This window comes from Rhynchophorus ferrugineus, unplaced genomic scaffold (assembly GCF_030347505.1).
Source record: "Rhynchophorus ferrugineus isolate W39M unplaced genomic scaffold, kcgeb_rfMv2 rfM4, whole genome shotgun sequence".
NCBI classification, from domain to species: domain Eukaryota; kingdom Metazoa; phylum Arthropoda; class Insecta; order Coleoptera; family Curculionidae; genus Rhynchophorus; species Rhynchophorus ferrugineus.
In genome coordinates, this window is record NW_027472583.1 from 49,686,647 (window position 1) to 49,705,100 (window position 18,454).

At 32.0% G+C, this 18,454-nt stretch overlaps 1 protein-coding gene across 2 annotated transcripts in view; it reads left to right on the forward strand.

The window, feature by feature from the left end:
- kay (transcription factor kayak) overlaps positions 1–18,454 on the forward strand; it is a 68,919-nt gene that overhangs the window by 25,065 nt on the left and 25,400 nt on the right. The window contains exon 1 of one of the 2 annotated variants that reach the window (XM_076404176.1): positions 9,522–9,825. The exons of the other annotated variant lie outside the window; for it this stretch is intronic. Within the exon in view, the coding sequence (XP_076260291.1) occupies positions 9,718–9,825 (108 nt within the window). The 5' untranslated portion in view covers positions 9,522–9,717. Of the gene's footprint in view, positions 1–9,521; positions 9,826–18,454 lie in introns of those variants that run through there. 2 annotated transcript variants of the gene reach the window in all.

An 18,454-nucleotide genomic window follows, 5' to 3' on the forward strand; every position in this document is an offset into this window, starting at 1 on the left:
CCCCGGCCTACCATAGTAAAACACATTTTTTTGGTCAACATTTTTTTTATTCAACATAATTCTCTTCAAGGGTGATACACTGATTATAGCGACCCTCCAACTTTTCAATGCCATTTTTGTAGTACGATTTGCTCTTTGCTTCAAAATAGGCCTCAGTTTCGGCGATCACCTCTTCATTCGACGAAAATTTCTTCCCAGCGAGCATTCTTTTGAGATCTGAGAACAGGAAATAGTCGCTGAAGGCTAGATCTGGAGAACACGGTGGATGAGAAATCGAAGCCCAATTCACGGATTTTTGCCATCGTTTTCTCTGACTTCTGACATGGTGCATTATCTTGATGAAGCAGCACTTTCCTTTTCATCAAATGCGGCCGTTTTTCGGCGATTTTGCCCTTCAAACGGTTCAATAATGCTATTTAATAGTCGCTGTTGATGGTCCTTCCTTTTTCAAGGTAGTCAATGAAAATTATTCCATGCGCATCCCAAAATACAGACGCCATAACCTTGCCAGCCGACTATTGCGTTTTCCCACGCTTTGGAGCGGTTTCATCGTGTGCAGTCCACTCGGATGACTGACGATTAGACTTTATGGGTTTATTATTCTTGATCATCTTTAAGCCCTGCTCCGAATCATCAACTCGTTGATGTTTTTGGTCAAAAGTGAGCTCACGCGGCACCCACTTTACACAGAGCTCTCTCATTCCCGAATATTAGTGAATGATATGATGTACATGTTCAGTTTATATCTTTAGAGTGTCTGCTATTTCATTCAATTTTAACTTACGGTCATTGAAAATCATTTTGTGGATTTTTTAAATGTTTTCGTTGGTAAGAACCTCTTTTGGGCGTCCACTGCATTCACCGTCTTCGGTACTCATTTCACCACGTCTAAACTTAGCCGTACTAAAACTATACCAATCCTTGATGGCTGATTTTGCTGGGGCAGTATCCGGAAACACGGCATCAAGCCAAGTTTTTGCTTCAACTATATTTTTTCCCTTCAAAAAGCAACATTTTATCAACACACACATAACAAGTTCTTTTTTATCCATTTTTTTCACATTAATAAAAGTTACTTTACTCAAAATGCTATAATTCACAAACTAATGATCCGACAGCTATCAATTGTCAAAAGATCGTATTTGTACACGCATCTTTTGAGGGTTAGGGCTAACTAAAACACATATGGACTTAATTTTAGTAGCGCCATCTGTGTGCTAGACCGAGAACTTTTCAATTGATTTGTTAGAGTCTAATTAATTTTTTGCATTTTTACAATGTTTTGATATAACTGATATATGATTTGACATGCATTATAGTTTATGATTAGTTCCAATAAACTTAATTGCAGTGCACGTACGTTAATCTTATTCATAGTCGAATATATCTCTTGTTGAAAATATATTTTTGTTGAATGCCTCAACATACGGGAATTTAAATGCTTAGGTATTTTCATAAATCAAATAAACAATATGATAGATTAAATACTGATGAAGAAGACCGAACAATAACATGCATGCAACAAACTTATTTCTTCGCGATATTTTAACTAAAAAACATATATTGTATTTACTGGGCTAATATTTCCGGAAGTAATTGCCCAGAAACGGCCACCTTTTGACCAAAAGCTACAAAGACCACAATTCTATTTCGTCAAGCCACACACAAATCGACACTCCAGGGGCACCTTGATCGGGAGGCTCTTATACATTCCCTTTATCGTCTAGACCTGACACTAACGTATTATCAACATGGCGAATATTGTTTTTGATCTGTTTTTGTTTTGTCTGCTATTAGCCATAACAAATTATTTTGTTGGTGAAAAATTCGGCCTCAAGGAAGACATTTTGAAATGTACTGTCCTAATTTTTTAACAAAGCGACAAGGATTCCTATAAAAAAAAATGTAAGGAAATTGCATTGAAAAAAAGTGTTATACAGCAAGTCAATGTGAATTTTATCAATTTATTTTTTTAAACAAAGAATAATACAATATAAAGAATAACAATTACTGAATGAATTTTAATGATATTTTTAATTGATCTCTTATGAATCTGCCCACATTTTTTATGGTATTTTCAATTATCATAAATTTAACTCCACTAACCAACTTATTCATTATTATATTTTTACATATCATAATTTTCTTGAAAAATATTAAAATGTCTTAAAACGACTTGCATTCGTTACTTAAAATATTTGACATAAATTTTGTTTCGACGTATTAAATTATCTGTTAATATTCAGCCAAAATTACCTACAATGAGATCGAGGAAGTTATTAAGTCAGCTTTCAAGGTCCTCATTATTAGCGCAGGTTGCGCCATGCATATACTTTCGACACCAGACGGAAAAACTGATAATCAATTGACGTAAATATAGTTTGTGTTTCACTAGTAATTTAACCAGTTTCGTGAGGTCGCTCACTTCATTGTTGTTGATTTAGAAATTCCGACTAAAAATATCTGTTATTGTTTACCAATAGATGGTTTTAATAAATTGCATCTCGCTTGGTAGAAGTCTGATTGGCGTTATAAAGGAGACATTACGCTCTAACAGCATTTATGAATGGTTGACTCAGGATATTGGTCGCGGAATCGATATATCGTTGCAAAATATCGATATTTTTTTTTCAAAACAAAAATACGCTATATTTCATAATTATTAACCACTGAATAATGTTTATAGTTCTGATACTGTCAAACAACGTTAAAAACTAGACAAAAACAAATTTGGGTTTGTCGATTCCATTCTGATAATTTAGATATCAATGATGTACCGCACTCTGGAAGGGCTGTTGTCGAAAAATCGATAAAATTATGGATATGGCAGAGTCCCACTATCATATAAATATTGTTTCTGTTGTGCAGCTAAACATCAATACAAGACTGGATACAAAAAGGTGCTGGAATAATGGGTGAATCGCAATGAAATCTGATGAATGAATAAATGCGACAAGATCAAACGATAAGCTGGTTACCAATCCATAATTGATGGCTAGAAAGATTATTCTATACGTTTGGTGACATTAACAAAGAGTAATATACTATAGCTGTTCTCATACGGCCAAAATGAATTCAAACCTGTACTGTGAACAAATGGAGAGTCTGGAGGAAAAGTGAGAAGTGGCCACTAGAACATCAATTATCACAAGTGTAAACGGTTTTGGGCATAGCCAAACAAAAGCTGTTTATAAGGTAAATTGAGCCACTTAATCCAAATCAGCTGCTGTCCTTTTTTAATTTTTTTTTTCTAGTTTCCGAAATATTCAATAAATTAATTATTTTACTATTTTTGACGATTAATGGCCACTTATTGAATATAAATCAGATATGAGCAGAGGTTGAACTAAGTTTTTTTACACTGATTAGTATATGTTTCACGAAATAGAGCCCAACAGTAATCGCCCATCATGTCTCTTGTCTCAAAATCCGTGGTACCGCCTTTCGATTATCTTGATGTAGCCACAGCTTGGTAATCACTAGTGCCGCCCAAGTTTTGTTGGAAAAAATCAAGAAGTGAATACAGAAAATCTATTTTGAGCGACATTCGAGCTCCATTAGTGTGGTAATTTGGTAATCTGGCAACAAATTGTCGATTACGTGCTTGTAATCCGATGATATGTGATTACAAAAATTACCGAGGAAGTTGTGAACAACACTTTGAAACGATGACCATGCTTCATCAAACGTTAAACATTTTGTAAACTTTGCGTCAGCCATTAGATTTCGAATATCAGGTCCGATGAATATTCCTTAATAAATTAAATGCTTTTCTTGCTTAACAAAATCGCTTTTTTTATTCGCAGGGGATGAAGATAAAGTTTTTAAGGCATTCTTTGCACTTGTACCCGAACAGATTGGCAATAGATCAGTTTTACGTACGAACAAAAACTGGCTTCAACATGGATGGTACGTCAGGATATTTATACTTTGTTATTTTTTTCATTTATACTGATGACATTCATCGAACAAAAGTAGCAATCATCCACATGATTTTCCCGTTCTTTCCATAATATCGGCACAAAATATGAAAAGTATAAATTTTCACCAAGTGACCACTTGTACAGCTTTGTTCAAAGTACTGAGGTTTGTTCAATCAACGTACTGCAAATGTGCATTGTTATTCCACATACCGATTCCACTACCGAGCATATAACATCCAGAAACGTACCAAAAACACTTTGGATCGACTCTGCAATAATTGTTGCCTTTACATTTTCACATTCCACTTTTCACTTTCACATAATTCAACGTCGTCAGCTGACAATCGTTTTAAGAGCTCAGTGCTGCCACTATGCACGAACTCGAAAACTAGAACCCCTCTTGGCACACCGATTGAGCACCTGAGTGTAGGTTTTTTTTTTGATAATAATGAAAAGGGCATTTATGAAACGCGCATAATAAAATTGCTTTCATATCGACAACGAAAATTGGCAACCTGCGCATGTCGCTAAAAGTATAAGCAAATATAATGTATTTCTTTTTACTAGACCTATGATACTTTAAAATACTTTTCGAAAAAGTCTCGGTATCAAAAAGAAATTCTAAAAGAATACCAAATATTCCGATACATATATTGATTTTACAATCTCGAATTCTAAGGAAACAAATTAAATTATACTTTGATCTCGAAAATTCATGGAACAAGATAATAGACAATGTTTCCAACGCAAGGGTAAGAACGATATAAAAGTAAAATCCACCGAACTCGGTCGCTCACCCCTCCTATAACCACCCTCCGGCTACAACCCTAACCTATTTTCCGCAATAAACCGGGGGTGCATAACAGATAACCTCAGGTTACGGTTCGAAAAGGGGAAGACTTGGAGAAGGAATATCGGCTAAGCAATTTTTTCGATGTTTTCTGTCTCCCACAGTGTTGAATACTACTGCGTATTCGAAAACATTTTCTAACGTAGGTTTTCTGTCTAATTCAATAAAATAAATTTAAACCTGGAAAATCGATTTTATCATTTGGCTGGAGATTCAGAATTCGCTATTATAATTAAGCGCTCTTGTTTCTTCTACAATAAGTTTATTAAATTTAATATATCTTATGATAACTGTGACGTCCTGTATATTTTAATTGGTTATTGCGTATTAAAACATTATTGAAAATCAAAAAACTATATGTATATAAAAAAAACTGCCATAAAAATGCATAACATCAACGTAGCAATGTTGCCGCATCAAATTGGGCATTTGGTTTATAAAATTTTCTGGTTTATAACCTTTAATTATTATCACTAACATTTTAAAAAATGTTGTAGACATTTGACAACAGGGTTCACCAGTACCAACATAAATAGAATCAGGCAGCATTCTATCTCTTTTTAACTAGGGTAAAATGGGGAAAAAAATAGCTCCGAACTGAAAACTACATTTTACATTCTGCATTTGACAATATATTCGATATATAGTCATCGATGAGGCGCATTGGTTATTTTATAGAAGGCTATATTAGATAAACTTTGACGATATTTCATCAACAATGTTATTCCACCAATCCTGAGTCCACCAACTGAAATTGGGAGTCTTTGTTGATTTCAAGACTTAAAATGTTGTTAATAAATTATGACAATTTTACAGTAATCGGAATTTAGTCATATCTGTATAGAATCTGCATCTATTGAGGTACAAATAGCATCAAAGTTCTGGAATTATCATCTTTAAGGTTTTTGATTATACAATCTTATACAATCATCATTATAGATTAAATATACATTATCTTGGACAAACTGAATCTTGAATTCTTGAATTTCTAGATAAAAGAGATTTAACAATATCTGTAACAAAATTTTTCATACTTTCAGTAGTGGTTTAAAAACTCGAGTACAATTTATTTAGCATTTTTGGTATTTCGTGGTACTCAACAAATTATTTATAAAAGATTGTACTAGTACTAACATAGTTTTTTGTTGGTAATAAAAATTTCACTAAATATTTACTCAAAACACATTCAAACACATTAAATAGCATAAGAAAGGTATCACTGTAACTCATCGCTAACTTGTATAAAACGATTCGTCCTGTGGATTTCAATAAGTATATGCTAGTGAGGAAGTAATTCTCATATCGAATTATAGCCAGTAATAACAAATTGATATATTTAAATAGTTTAAATGAAGTAATAAACGAACCACCACTACTCATTTGAACTTTATTTATTCGTTCACGAACATTTGATTTACTTGAAGATTTTTACAAATAACAATATAATATTTTAGTAGATTTCATTATTAATCAGTATTATAGTAGAAAATTTATTTTTAAGGAAAAAGTGTATACCTAACATATTGTTTACACTTGTTTTATATATCAGTGATATATTATTTGACTACAAAGCACCTTGACACTTTGTATATGAAGAAGTCAATACAATAATTGGGTAAAACTTGATTGCGCTGAAGAATTTTTTATGACATGTATTTTAATGGAAAATGTCATTTAAAAAAAACATCTTATCAAATATTACTTGTTTTATATATCAGTGCTATACTATTTATCTACAAAGCACTTGGACACTCAGTTTTATAAAAAAAATCTAGTAATTGAACCAATTTTTGATAGTCCTGAGGATTTTTTTCCATGTTGGAATTCAGCTGTTTACACGAATGACAAGATTATAACAGGAAATTTATTTCTGTAAACTACCTTCAAAATAAAATATATTTAACATCACTTATTTTCTATATCAATGGCGTACCATTTAATCACAAATCATTCTGATACAAAAAATCGGTTGGAATTTTGATTGTCCAAATGTTTTTTTTTTCATCTTATAATACACTGTTTTCAATTTAATTTTAATATATTTATCCCATACTCGTCTTGCTTGTATATTGATGCAAATACAACAAAACAATAGTAATAAATCAGATTTATAAATTAAGATTGTTCTAAGCATATCTAATGAAAGATATAGTTAAAAAATATATTTTTAATCAAAAGTCTTTTTAAAAAATACCATATCTAATAGAGTTCGTTTTTCTGACACAAAATTCAGCTTTATGTGCTGCATTCATTAAAGTAACTGTTTCTTTCTTTACCACTTAAAATGCGATGTCATTGGTAAATGTAACAGTGGTAATTCCTTTTGTTTTCTTAATAAGAGGTAGTTACAAAGAACAGCACTGTATCCTGAAAAAGAAAGATCAGAAAATATGTTTTAATATTGCGTACTGTTTAGGTTTAAAACAAATAATAGAAAAATAAATATTTATTTTTGTAAAAAATTACCTATATAATTTTAAAAAAAGGATTTATCCATAATGGATATTTTCTTGTGTGTTCTAAAAAAAAATGCAAAACTCAATGTTTATGTTAGTTTTTTGAACCGACTTCGAAAAAGGAGGAGGTTCTATGTTCGCCTATATATTTTTTTAAATGTATGTTCGCTGATTTCTCGGTCAATTGTGGGCCGATTTTAAAAATTCTCTTTTATTCGAAAGAGTACATTTCCGAGGTGATTCCATTGGAACCAAATCATAATCAAATCATAATCATCAAATGGAAAATTATAATGTTAATGCTGAGCTAATGTGACGAAAAATCGAAAGTAATTTAGTGTAAAAACAGTTCAGTTTACTTTTTAAGCACTAACGTTATGATATGAGACGTCATAGAACCAAAGTAGGAAACTGTTTGTATGCTGTAACGATTAGAACGCTATGCTGACACAAGGAGGTCGCGGCTTCGATTCTCAACGGGGGAAGTACCTTCTTTTCTTCCAGTTTGGTTGGAAAATTTGTCACATTAACTAGACTAGATAGCGGACCCCGGGTCCTGAAGGATAGTCTTAAGGATTTTTTTTTCCATGTTGGAATTCAGCTGTTTACATGAATGACAAGATTATAGCAGGAAATTTATTTTTATAAACTACCTTCAAAATAAAATATCATATTTAACATCACTTATTTTCTATATGAATGGCGTACCATTTAATCACAAATCATTCTGATACAAAAAATCGGTTGGAATTTTGATTGTCCCAATGTTTTTTTTTTCATCTTATAATACACTGTTTTCAATTTAATTTTAATATATTTATCCCATACTCGTCTTGCTTGTATATTGATGCAAGTACAACAAAACAATAGTAATAAATCAGATTTATAAATTAAGATTGTTCTAAGCATATCTAATGAAAGATATAGTTAAAAAAATATATTTTTAATCAAAAGTCTTTTTAAAAAATACCATATCGAATAGAGTTCGTTTTTCTGACATAAAATTCAGCTTTATGTGCTGCATTCATTAAAGTAACTGTTTCTTTGTTTACCACTTAAAATGCGATGTCATTGGTAAATGTAACAGTGGTAATTCCTTTTGTTTTCGTAATAAGAGGTAGTTACAAAGAACAGCACTGTATCCTGAAAAAGAAAGATCAGAAAATATGTTTTAATATTGCGTACTGTTTAGGTTTAAAACGAATAATAGAAAAATAAATATTTATTTTTGTAAAAAATTACCTATATAATTAAAAAAAAAGGATTTATCCATAATGGATATTTTCTTGTGTGTTCTAAAAAAAATACAAAACTCAATGTTTATGTTAGTTTTTTGAACCGACTTCGAAAAAGGAGGAGGTTCTATGTTCGCCTATATATTTTTTTAAATGTATGTTCGCTGATTTCTCGGTCAATTGTGGGCCGATTTTAAAAATTCTCTTTTATTCGAAAGAGTACATTTCCGAGGTGATTCCATTGGAACCAAATCGTAATCAAATCATAATCATCAAATGGAAAATTATAATGTTAATGCTGAGCTAATGTGACGAAAAATCGAAAGTAATTTAGTGTTAAAACAATTCAGTTTGCTTTTTAAGCACTAACGTTATGATATGGGACGTCGTAGAATCAAAGTAGGAAACTGTTTGTATGGTGTAACGATTAGAACGCTATACTAACACAAGGAGGTCGCGGCTTCGATTCTCAACGGGGGAAGTAACTTTTTTTTCTTCCAGTTTGGTTGGAAAATTTGTCAGATCAACTAGACTAGATAGCGGACCCCGGGTCCTGAAGCGTTCCTTATCATCGTTTCTTTACTGTTATTATTCCTCATATGGGCTGCACTTTAATCCATTGTAATGCTTAATAAAATAGCTGCAGAATTTATTGAGTAAATATCTAACACTAAAAAGGGAAAAATAAAATATTTTTAACAAAACAGTTGAACCGACTTAGCAACAATACAAAAATAATTTTGTGACATATAGACAAAATTAAATTAAAAGTAAGATTTATCCGTGACGGATATTTTCTTGTGTATTCTAAAAAAAAATACAAAACTCAATTTCTGGCTTTTTTTAATTTAAAACATAGGTTTTTTTTTTTGGATGCAACTATTTCAATTTTTCATTTCGAGATTGGATTGGATTTAGGGGCGACGCGAATCCAGCAAATTTCATCCGTGGGGGAGCGAAAAACGGTCGACAGTTCCGAAAAATCCACTTCCTATATTCCGCGAACTCGCGCTCCCTCTCCCACCTCTCGTTCCTTTCGCCGGCATCCCCTCCAAGTGGCGGAATCGGTGAGTTTTAGCGCGCCGCTTATAAGCGACCACAGTCATGGCCGCCTATCAGTTAATAGGCCCGATCTCGCTGAGTCGTTTCGCGTTTGTTTCGTAGTGTTGTTTTTGTTGTTCCGTGTGACGCAGCCTAGTTGATTGATTGACCGACACTCTGACCGTCCTCGCATTGTTCCCATCGACTTCTTGATGTCGCAGCTAGTGCCCTATTTCAATTTCGGTCTGGATGACAGTTACGAGACCGATCCAATGATGTACAGTGACGATTTCGTGGTCAAACAGCCCATCGGCAAGATGGTAAGTGTGTGAGAGAGACCGACGGGCAATATTTTTAGCGGTTTTTGAACGAGCCGCGAGCTTACGCAACTCGCCTTCGGCCACAGCTGAGTCATCGACGAAGAAACTGATGATTGGATTAGATCGGCGGCATTCTGACGTCATTCCGCGCGATGATAACACCAAATATGAGAATAAATTGTAGAATCGCGCGTTGTTTTTCTGGAACGCCGATCCGTGGGTAAAGTTGACGAAAAACTTTTCGCAAGTCATCGGTGGCCGATCCGTTTTCCGCGTTACGTCAATTCCCGGTGGCTCCGGTTATGAATGAGGCCGAATTACGAGAGCCGGACCATTTCTGAGAACGGCGTGATTCATAGATACCGTCATAGCAGAGTTTATTTAAAATTGGCGGTAAATTGCGAGAGAAAAACTGTACCGTATTTAATAAACAATTTCACATTATTTATTATAACAAAACATTGTGTCAAAATTTGATGTACCGGTACTTTTTAAATCGAGTGATTGGGATTTAGATTTTAAAATTATCACTGACAGTAAGCAACAAGTTGCCCGGAATCACCTCAGTCTCTTTACCCAACTCGTTCCGTAACGTCAACGAGCAGAAATAGTCGAAATTATCATAATAGCAACGCAATAATTAACGAAACAATTAACACGGTCCCGTTACTTTTTTATTCGAACGACGCCAGACGTCAACTTTTTAATTTTTCTTGTAATATCGACGTAATACCAATCGACGGTTATATAAGCGATTTAACAATGTCCTGCTGCTGGTGCTCGGTGTTTTTTTTTAGTTAATTCCGTTCGAGGTAAACTTTTATTCATTTTCTTGGCGTTTGTAGCAACTCTAAATGGCGATAAAACCATGAAAGTATTTTCGTTTGACCTTCGTCGTTAATAATGTATTCCGTGACATTTCAGCACTTAATTCGTTTTCAAATCGCAGTTATCGCGCTTAGTTTTTTGTTTACTTTTGTCTTTTAAGTGTTTCTCTGGTGCCCACAAGGCTCCTCCGCCATTTTATACTAATTTTTTCTCAAAAATGTAAAAAACTGAGTTAATGCCATATTCAAAATCCAGAAATATTGCACCTCTAATATATCACTATTACCAATCAACAATGTCTATATATGTATTTAATTAATAACATTATTTTAGAAAGCACTAAAATAATAAATTTCAAGATGTTCATGATCTGACTTGTTTGGTATTAACTATGGAGTTGAGGTATATTAAAAACCATTCATATATATCACTATACTCTGGTTCACTCTTGACTTTTTTTTATACCGATTTACTCTTTTATTTTCCGTGTCTGTCTCCACTTATTTATAATAGCACTTGCGTGTTGCAGTTTTTTGGTTGCATCTTATAAATAAAGAAGAAAGTCTTCTTAAAGAGAGACTTACTTTTATTTGAAATCCGATATCTAAAATGCAACTAAAACTACTTTTACAATTTCAATAACCATTAAATATTGTGATAGTGTAGGATCAGGGAACTCGATTTTGCACCTTCTTTATATACTTTCGTAGGACATTATAAAGCACCTTCGCCATTTTTTACCCTTTGATTCAGAAAAAATGACGAAGCGCAGATAAATCGATCGCTGATCGCATTAAACATCCAGAAAATCTATTTCGGGACCTGATTTCTCGAGGTTGATCGTTGTTCCTTGAAAGTGAAGCGTTCCAGGAATGCAGCACATCGGAAAACATTCTAGCGAAACGGCGATTTGGCAGACGGACTGGTTCGGGTTTTATGAGGAAGCGATCCCGGCCAGATAAACAAGCCGTGCAGGACTCCAGTGGTGATTTCGTTCCTATTTTATAGACGGGGCGGCTATGTAAATTCTGTTGCGACGTGTTTATAGCACTAATATAAATATTGAAGTGTTTATGAACATTAAGGTTATTGACTATATGTGCGTAAATAAGCTTTACATTGTTTCATAGTTGTTATAGTTGATATGTAAATAATAACCGATACCACAATCATTTACCTACGTTTATTTCGTTCGTGAAGCGTTGAATAAAACATTGACGCAATTTTATTTATGATTTTGTAGATTTTTATGAAATTAATTCCATGTACCAAGAAGAAATGTCGATTGCCTTTTAAAAAGTAGAATCTTAAAAAAAATACTTAATATACTTATTAATACTTAATAACTTAATATACATAATGTGGACGTAGTTTTCAGTAATTGCTCTTCTATTAAATATGCGATGTTGATTAATTTTATTACTCTGGTGTATTTTCGCCTTTTTAATCTCGTAAGCCAAGAAATAAAAAGTTGATCCAAGAATAATGTAAATAACTATTTAATGTGTCGACATGCCACCGTGCTTGACATGCGTATTACTCAACTTTCCTATAAATGGTCCTTTGTTTTACCTCTTTCAACGCTGGACAGTATTCCATTGATGAAAAAAGTCGGAACAGAACGTTAAGCGTTTTCATTGAACATAATAATTTCAAGCACCAGACTATTTAAGACGATAAAATGAGTAAATGATTAATGGGTTCAGTACAAGATACGAGGGCAGTATCGTAACAATCTGGACTAAGGTCCGATTAGCAATAGTCATATATAAAACCCGATATTTCTCGCAAATATCATCATTATCATCTAAAAAAGAAGATGCTGGGAAGCTGTATATACTAAAATAATACCCAAATAAGGTAATATATAAAATCCGTTATAGCATGACGAGCCGTTAGAAAAAAGATTAAAAAAGCTTCCTGTAATATGAGTGATATGATCGTGTCAGTTTCAAGAAAGTGCTTGTTTTAAAATAATTTAGCGTAATGTTTGGGGATTTAAACAAATAAATGTGTTTTAAGATCAGTATCTACCGTAATTCATATTGATTTCTTTCAAATGATAAAACGTTCAGTGAAGACTATGAATTTGGTTTAACTATGTTGTGAAAGTAGAAAGGCCAGTGTTGTTAAGAAAAATCTTTCACAGAATCTATTATTCCATCGTACAGCTAATTTAACACCCACTGATTATTTCTTAATTCCAAAACTAAAGAAGCAGCACAACGAATGAGTTTTGTTATAGCAGATTAAAATTGAGCCTTTGTCACATTTTTCGTGACAAAATATTATGTCAAAGGAATACATCTATAGCTATATAAAGGACCTATCTATATAAATGTTTTATTTATATTACATATGTACTTCTATTTCAATTTATGGCTTTGTACAATTAACCGATCTTAAACTTTTGTTCGTATATTTCTTCTATTTCTATAATAATTCAAGAAGCAAAATAAAAAATAAAATCCAAGAAAAAAGGAAATGTGCGATAATATTATAAAATCGCTGATATTTGAACGGTTGTAATGTTCCTTTTATGCTTTAGACATTAGCTAAGCAATAAGATCTACTATCATCAGCTAATAGAGCAGATGTTTCAGGTGTCCATGAAATGAGTTAACATTTCAATTTAGTTGGTTTATGTATGACGTTTCCTTAATTTAAAGACCCATCTTTCATTGAAAAGTAGATGTATTTATCGATATTGTTCGCCGTTTTCATTTAAGCTATTTCTACTCGAAATGAAATTCATCACAGCGTAAGTACAATTATTAAGATTTTTAGAACAATTAATGGAATTAAGAGCTGAAACAGTTATTTCAAATATTATCAAACTTCTATCAATGTATACTTATTATATTGTTTAAGTTTACCAATGTAAGTTTTTTCTTCGCTAAATAACTTAAAATAATAATATTGTATGTCAGGATTGTATTGTAACTTTACATTTTTCATCCAGTATCATCTTATACCTATCTACTTAGCAAAAGTCCAAAGATGTACAGTATTGTATTCAGTCATTTCTTATATATTCTTATGACAATGTAGCTATCATGTTTATTTATAACGAATGATATTTTAATTTTAATACACCTTACCAAACAATATTACAGTAAACGGCTATTTACATTTTCTACCATTATGTGAGCTTTGATTACATGTCTTACCCTATCCTGTATTACATCTTATATTTTGAACGATAATGACTTATTTGTGCACCTAACATTTTTATAGGGAATACAAAAAAAGCGAACTGCGAAATGAATTCTTTTTAAGGCTATATATTTTTTATACAATCCTCGTACTTTCACGCTACCAAGAACTATTTAACAAGCCATGCCCCTTTACGCGTCTGAAAATAAAATACGAAAAAGTTTCGAGAAATTAACCTTATTACGGCACAACTCGACCTCATTGTTTTAACAAGCCTAGATAGCATAAAGAGAGAAAAACGCACACAACTTACGCGAGCTTCCCAATTGATTGTCGCGTCTTCGAAGAAACTCAATTGGTTCAAGCCTCAAAAACCAGCTTAAGCCAGATTATAAACAACGTCTAATTTTTTAATTATATCTGAGATAGACCTGCCCACGCGAGACTCAACAATTTACGTTCATTTAAAAACATCTGCTTTCGATTCGATGGTGGCGAAATGTGTACGTGTGTATGTAACTGAACACTATCGTATCTTTGTTTTTGTTTTTGCGAAAAAGCGAATTTAATGGTTTGCGATTTGTGGAGCGTTTGGGAATCTCGTTAAGTCTATGAGAACCGCCTCATTATGTTTATGTGATGATTTTCTTGGCATTGGAAACGTATTTCATTCATATTTTTAACAGAATATAAATATTAACATGTGTCTTTTAATACAAGTTGAATTTTACGATTTATCACTATGATTCAAGCATATTATTTCAGTTCACCGTCCAATCATTCAACCTCCTCATTCATTTAACAAGCAATAGTTTTGTTAATATAAGCTAATTCTTAAAAATAATCTTTAAAGGTCTAAATTTCAATGGTGTGACCGGTTTTTTAAATAATGTTTTTATTCGAACCAGTGCACTGAACCCAAGTTTCCAAGAATCTGATGGGGGAAGGCAAAATCGAGGGAAACCCCCTCGAGGAATATGTGAAAGTTTTCACATATTTTTTTATCTAAAATAATCAGACATTTGTATATAATGTTATTGTTGAGCTGATTTGAAGGAAAATCGGAGGTCGGTCAGTTAAAATAATATTGTAAATAGATAAATAGGTTTAGGTAGATATTAAGCTACATTGTGTGTATATAGTAGAATATAAAATACGTATAATAGGTTTAATAAGGTTTTTGTTTATTTTTTTTAGTTATTACGATGATTTTGATGGGCATATTTTATTTTTATTTTTTTTTGTGTTAAAAATCTAAGTTTGATAATTTTTTACCTTTCAATTAGTTCCTTATTTATGTTTTGACATTGGTTCAATTATTTTGTTAAAGATATTTTATTGGTTTCTGTAGATGAAAAATTGAATAAATTGATGGCATCAATGTCAATACGTTACTGCAATTAAAGTTCAGATGATTGTCTCTTTGAATCAGAGTATTAACTACCATTAATTCTGGAATCTCTGGATGTATCCACAATAAATAATCCGAACCTTTAAAATGGTTTCTTACTCCACATATCATTTTATATTTTTATGTTCTTTTTATACCATTTTTAGAAAAGTTGTTTGAGATTTTTTATCGAAAACTATTCAGCCTTCAGCTATAAAAATATATATTTTATACATAATTTGAGGTACTAAATAGTATTGTGGTTCTGGATATTAGGATTTACATTACTTTTTCTGCGGAACTACCTATTAGTTATTAGTTATTAGGGCTTTTAATTTTTTGAAAATTCACAAATTGGGTTTTAATAGTTTGAAAATATTTCAAATTTTTAGATAAAGTAAACTACCTGATTTAGTAAAATTTAGCTAGCATAATTGTTTATTAATATTTAAGTTAATAAGCGATGAAAATTGAATAAGCCAATACCTTAATTTAAAAAACGCTATTTGAGAATCTGATATTAAAGTATCACAAAAACTATAATGTTTTTAAATTGTTTTTGCACTCATTCTACTGGATAAGAACTGTAAATTAATAATAATAAAGTAATATATTAATATTACTATATTAAGTAATACTTTATGATGACAAATATATATTTAAATATGTCAAACTCCATACAAATGCGGAATGCTGTCAATGGTTTCAGATTTCACAGGATACTTTTTAGAGGTATTCGAACAACGCTTCCTAAGTCAACAATTCATGAAAGCTCTACCTGACTTTAAACCCCTAATAAATGTACAATACAGTGTCATTTATAATTTGACAATACTTCGAAAATAATTTTAAAAAATTGTGAGATAATTTCGTGCTATATCAGTACCATCATTGTTCACAATAATAAAGGTGATTAATAGAACAATAAAGTCTGAGACAATAAACTAAACTGAGGAAGAAATAACTTTATACGTAATTTGTCCAATAAATCAATGATCATAAAATGATGTCTACTGTCACTTTATAATACTTAGAGGCTACCAATTCGGTGGGATTTGTTTACGATAACTCTGGATGTAATGTCACAATTTGGGTTAGTCATATAATTATTTTTAAAATTGTGATAAACTTAACGGTACTTGACATTTAAAAGTAAATAAACGGTTTATTTATAGTGCCATCTATTACGTAGAACATTAACTGAGTGGTAAAAAAGCTACTAAAATATGTTTAAGATACTTTCAAATGGTAAGTGGAGCCATATTTCTTTTCCCTGATAATCTAGGGTATTTTGTTTTAAGTAGTATTACGGTAGCCTTTTGTCGATTAACGACAAGTCTGGAGTAACGTAGATTACTCATTCCTAATGCCGACTTCACATTGAACCATTTAACGACACTTTAATTACCTTCCGTCAAGTATAATATAGATGAATGTATTCAGATAAAGGTGCGATCGAAAGCGGAAGTTCCAAAAATCACCTGATCCCTTGTTGACTACGTTTATCTAAACAAATTGGTTGTTTATCTTAGTTGGATTTCACGAAAAATAGTTATAGGGTTTTCCGTTTTAAAATGGTTATATAAAAATGATATGGAATGAAACGCAATATGGAAATACACATTAACACACGAGTATTTATATATTTTTCTTTGTTATTGCGTTGATTATCAGGCCTATATGTTAATTTTAAAAAGATTTAGAACAGACGATGTTACTGTGTATTAAATCCCATCAAGTACATTTGTAACCAATTTCACTGAACTAAGCCTCACTGACACTTTTCAGTGTATCATTTCGTAGAACATTAAATGTTGAACATAAAATGTTGGCAGTGCCTTGAAAATATCTGAATTTGTACCGAGTAAATCGCATTGCGGGAAGTTTTACATTTTTACTAAAATTTGAAGACAAAGGGGGCTAAAGGTCATCGAATGCTGTGTAAAGCTTATGGCAACCATGCTTCATCGATTTCAACATGTGAATACTGGTTTCGACGTTTTAAAAGTGATGATTTCTATTGCTATCGACTACAATTGATGCGTTTGAATATTTTTCGCGAAATGATGCGCGAAAATCAACCGGACAAAAGACAACAATATAATTCTTCAATATGAGAAGCTCGACCATATGTTGCAAAACTGATCAAAACACACTTGAAAACATTAAAATGGGAAGTGCTACCACACCGACAGTAATATTGAGACCTTGCTCCTTCTGGTTACTACTTGTTCCGACATACCGAGTCGCGAACTGTCTGAATAGCGCACCACATTCTATAAAGATACCAAAAAATGGGTCGATCCATGGATATCCTCAAAGGTAACATTGTTTTTTTGAAGTGGAATACCTAAATTGCTCGAAATATGGGAAAATGTAACGGCTATCGACGGACAATACTTGGAATTAAATACATTGACCTATTTTCCGCAAAAAAGTTCAAATTAAGTAAGAATTCAAATTAGATAAGAATAGTTAAAACTAATTTTTAGGACTGATAATTAGATAAGAGTCAAAATAACAGCTGACAATGTGAGCTATGTTAATATTTATGTCTTCGAATCGTATTACTTATTTTCTACAAAATTTCATTCATGTCTTTCGATAAACTTTAGGTTTTTATAGTACGTTTGTATTAAAAATACCCAGAAACCATTATAATTAAAAATATTTGCTTGTCTATGCTTGTTTCTTGTACTAATTGAAATTCCTTCGACGAATTTTGTTTTATTACCTCCATTAACTCAAAAATGTAGTAATTTTAGCGTTGGAAAGAGGAATATGTGGTCCAAGGTCATATCAGTACCGAATGTGTGTTTTTATAGGTAATTGCCATTTTGTAGAAATGTGATATAAACGGTTTTATTTTAATTCATTTAAGTTTATCATTGAGTTTGAGTATAATATTTTATTACTATACTTATGCTACACTTGCATCAATATAAAAGCAATACGAGTACGGAATACATCAGTATATATTTCTCTACTTATAATTAAATTAGACTTATATAGACCTATTTAGCTTTAGTTAAGACGTATATACTAGGCAAGTTGCCGTGGTTTGGTGCGCTTCAATCTTCTAATTTTTAGCGTGTTATCCAGTAGCTGTATTGCTTCCACATTGCTGTTATTTACTAACCTTATTTCATGTTTTAAGACCATACTTTGCATAACTTCATAAGTCCAATTGATTTTGACGCAGTAATGAGCATTGCAGTAATAATATATCTTCAATCTGCTTGGGGAGTTGGGCAT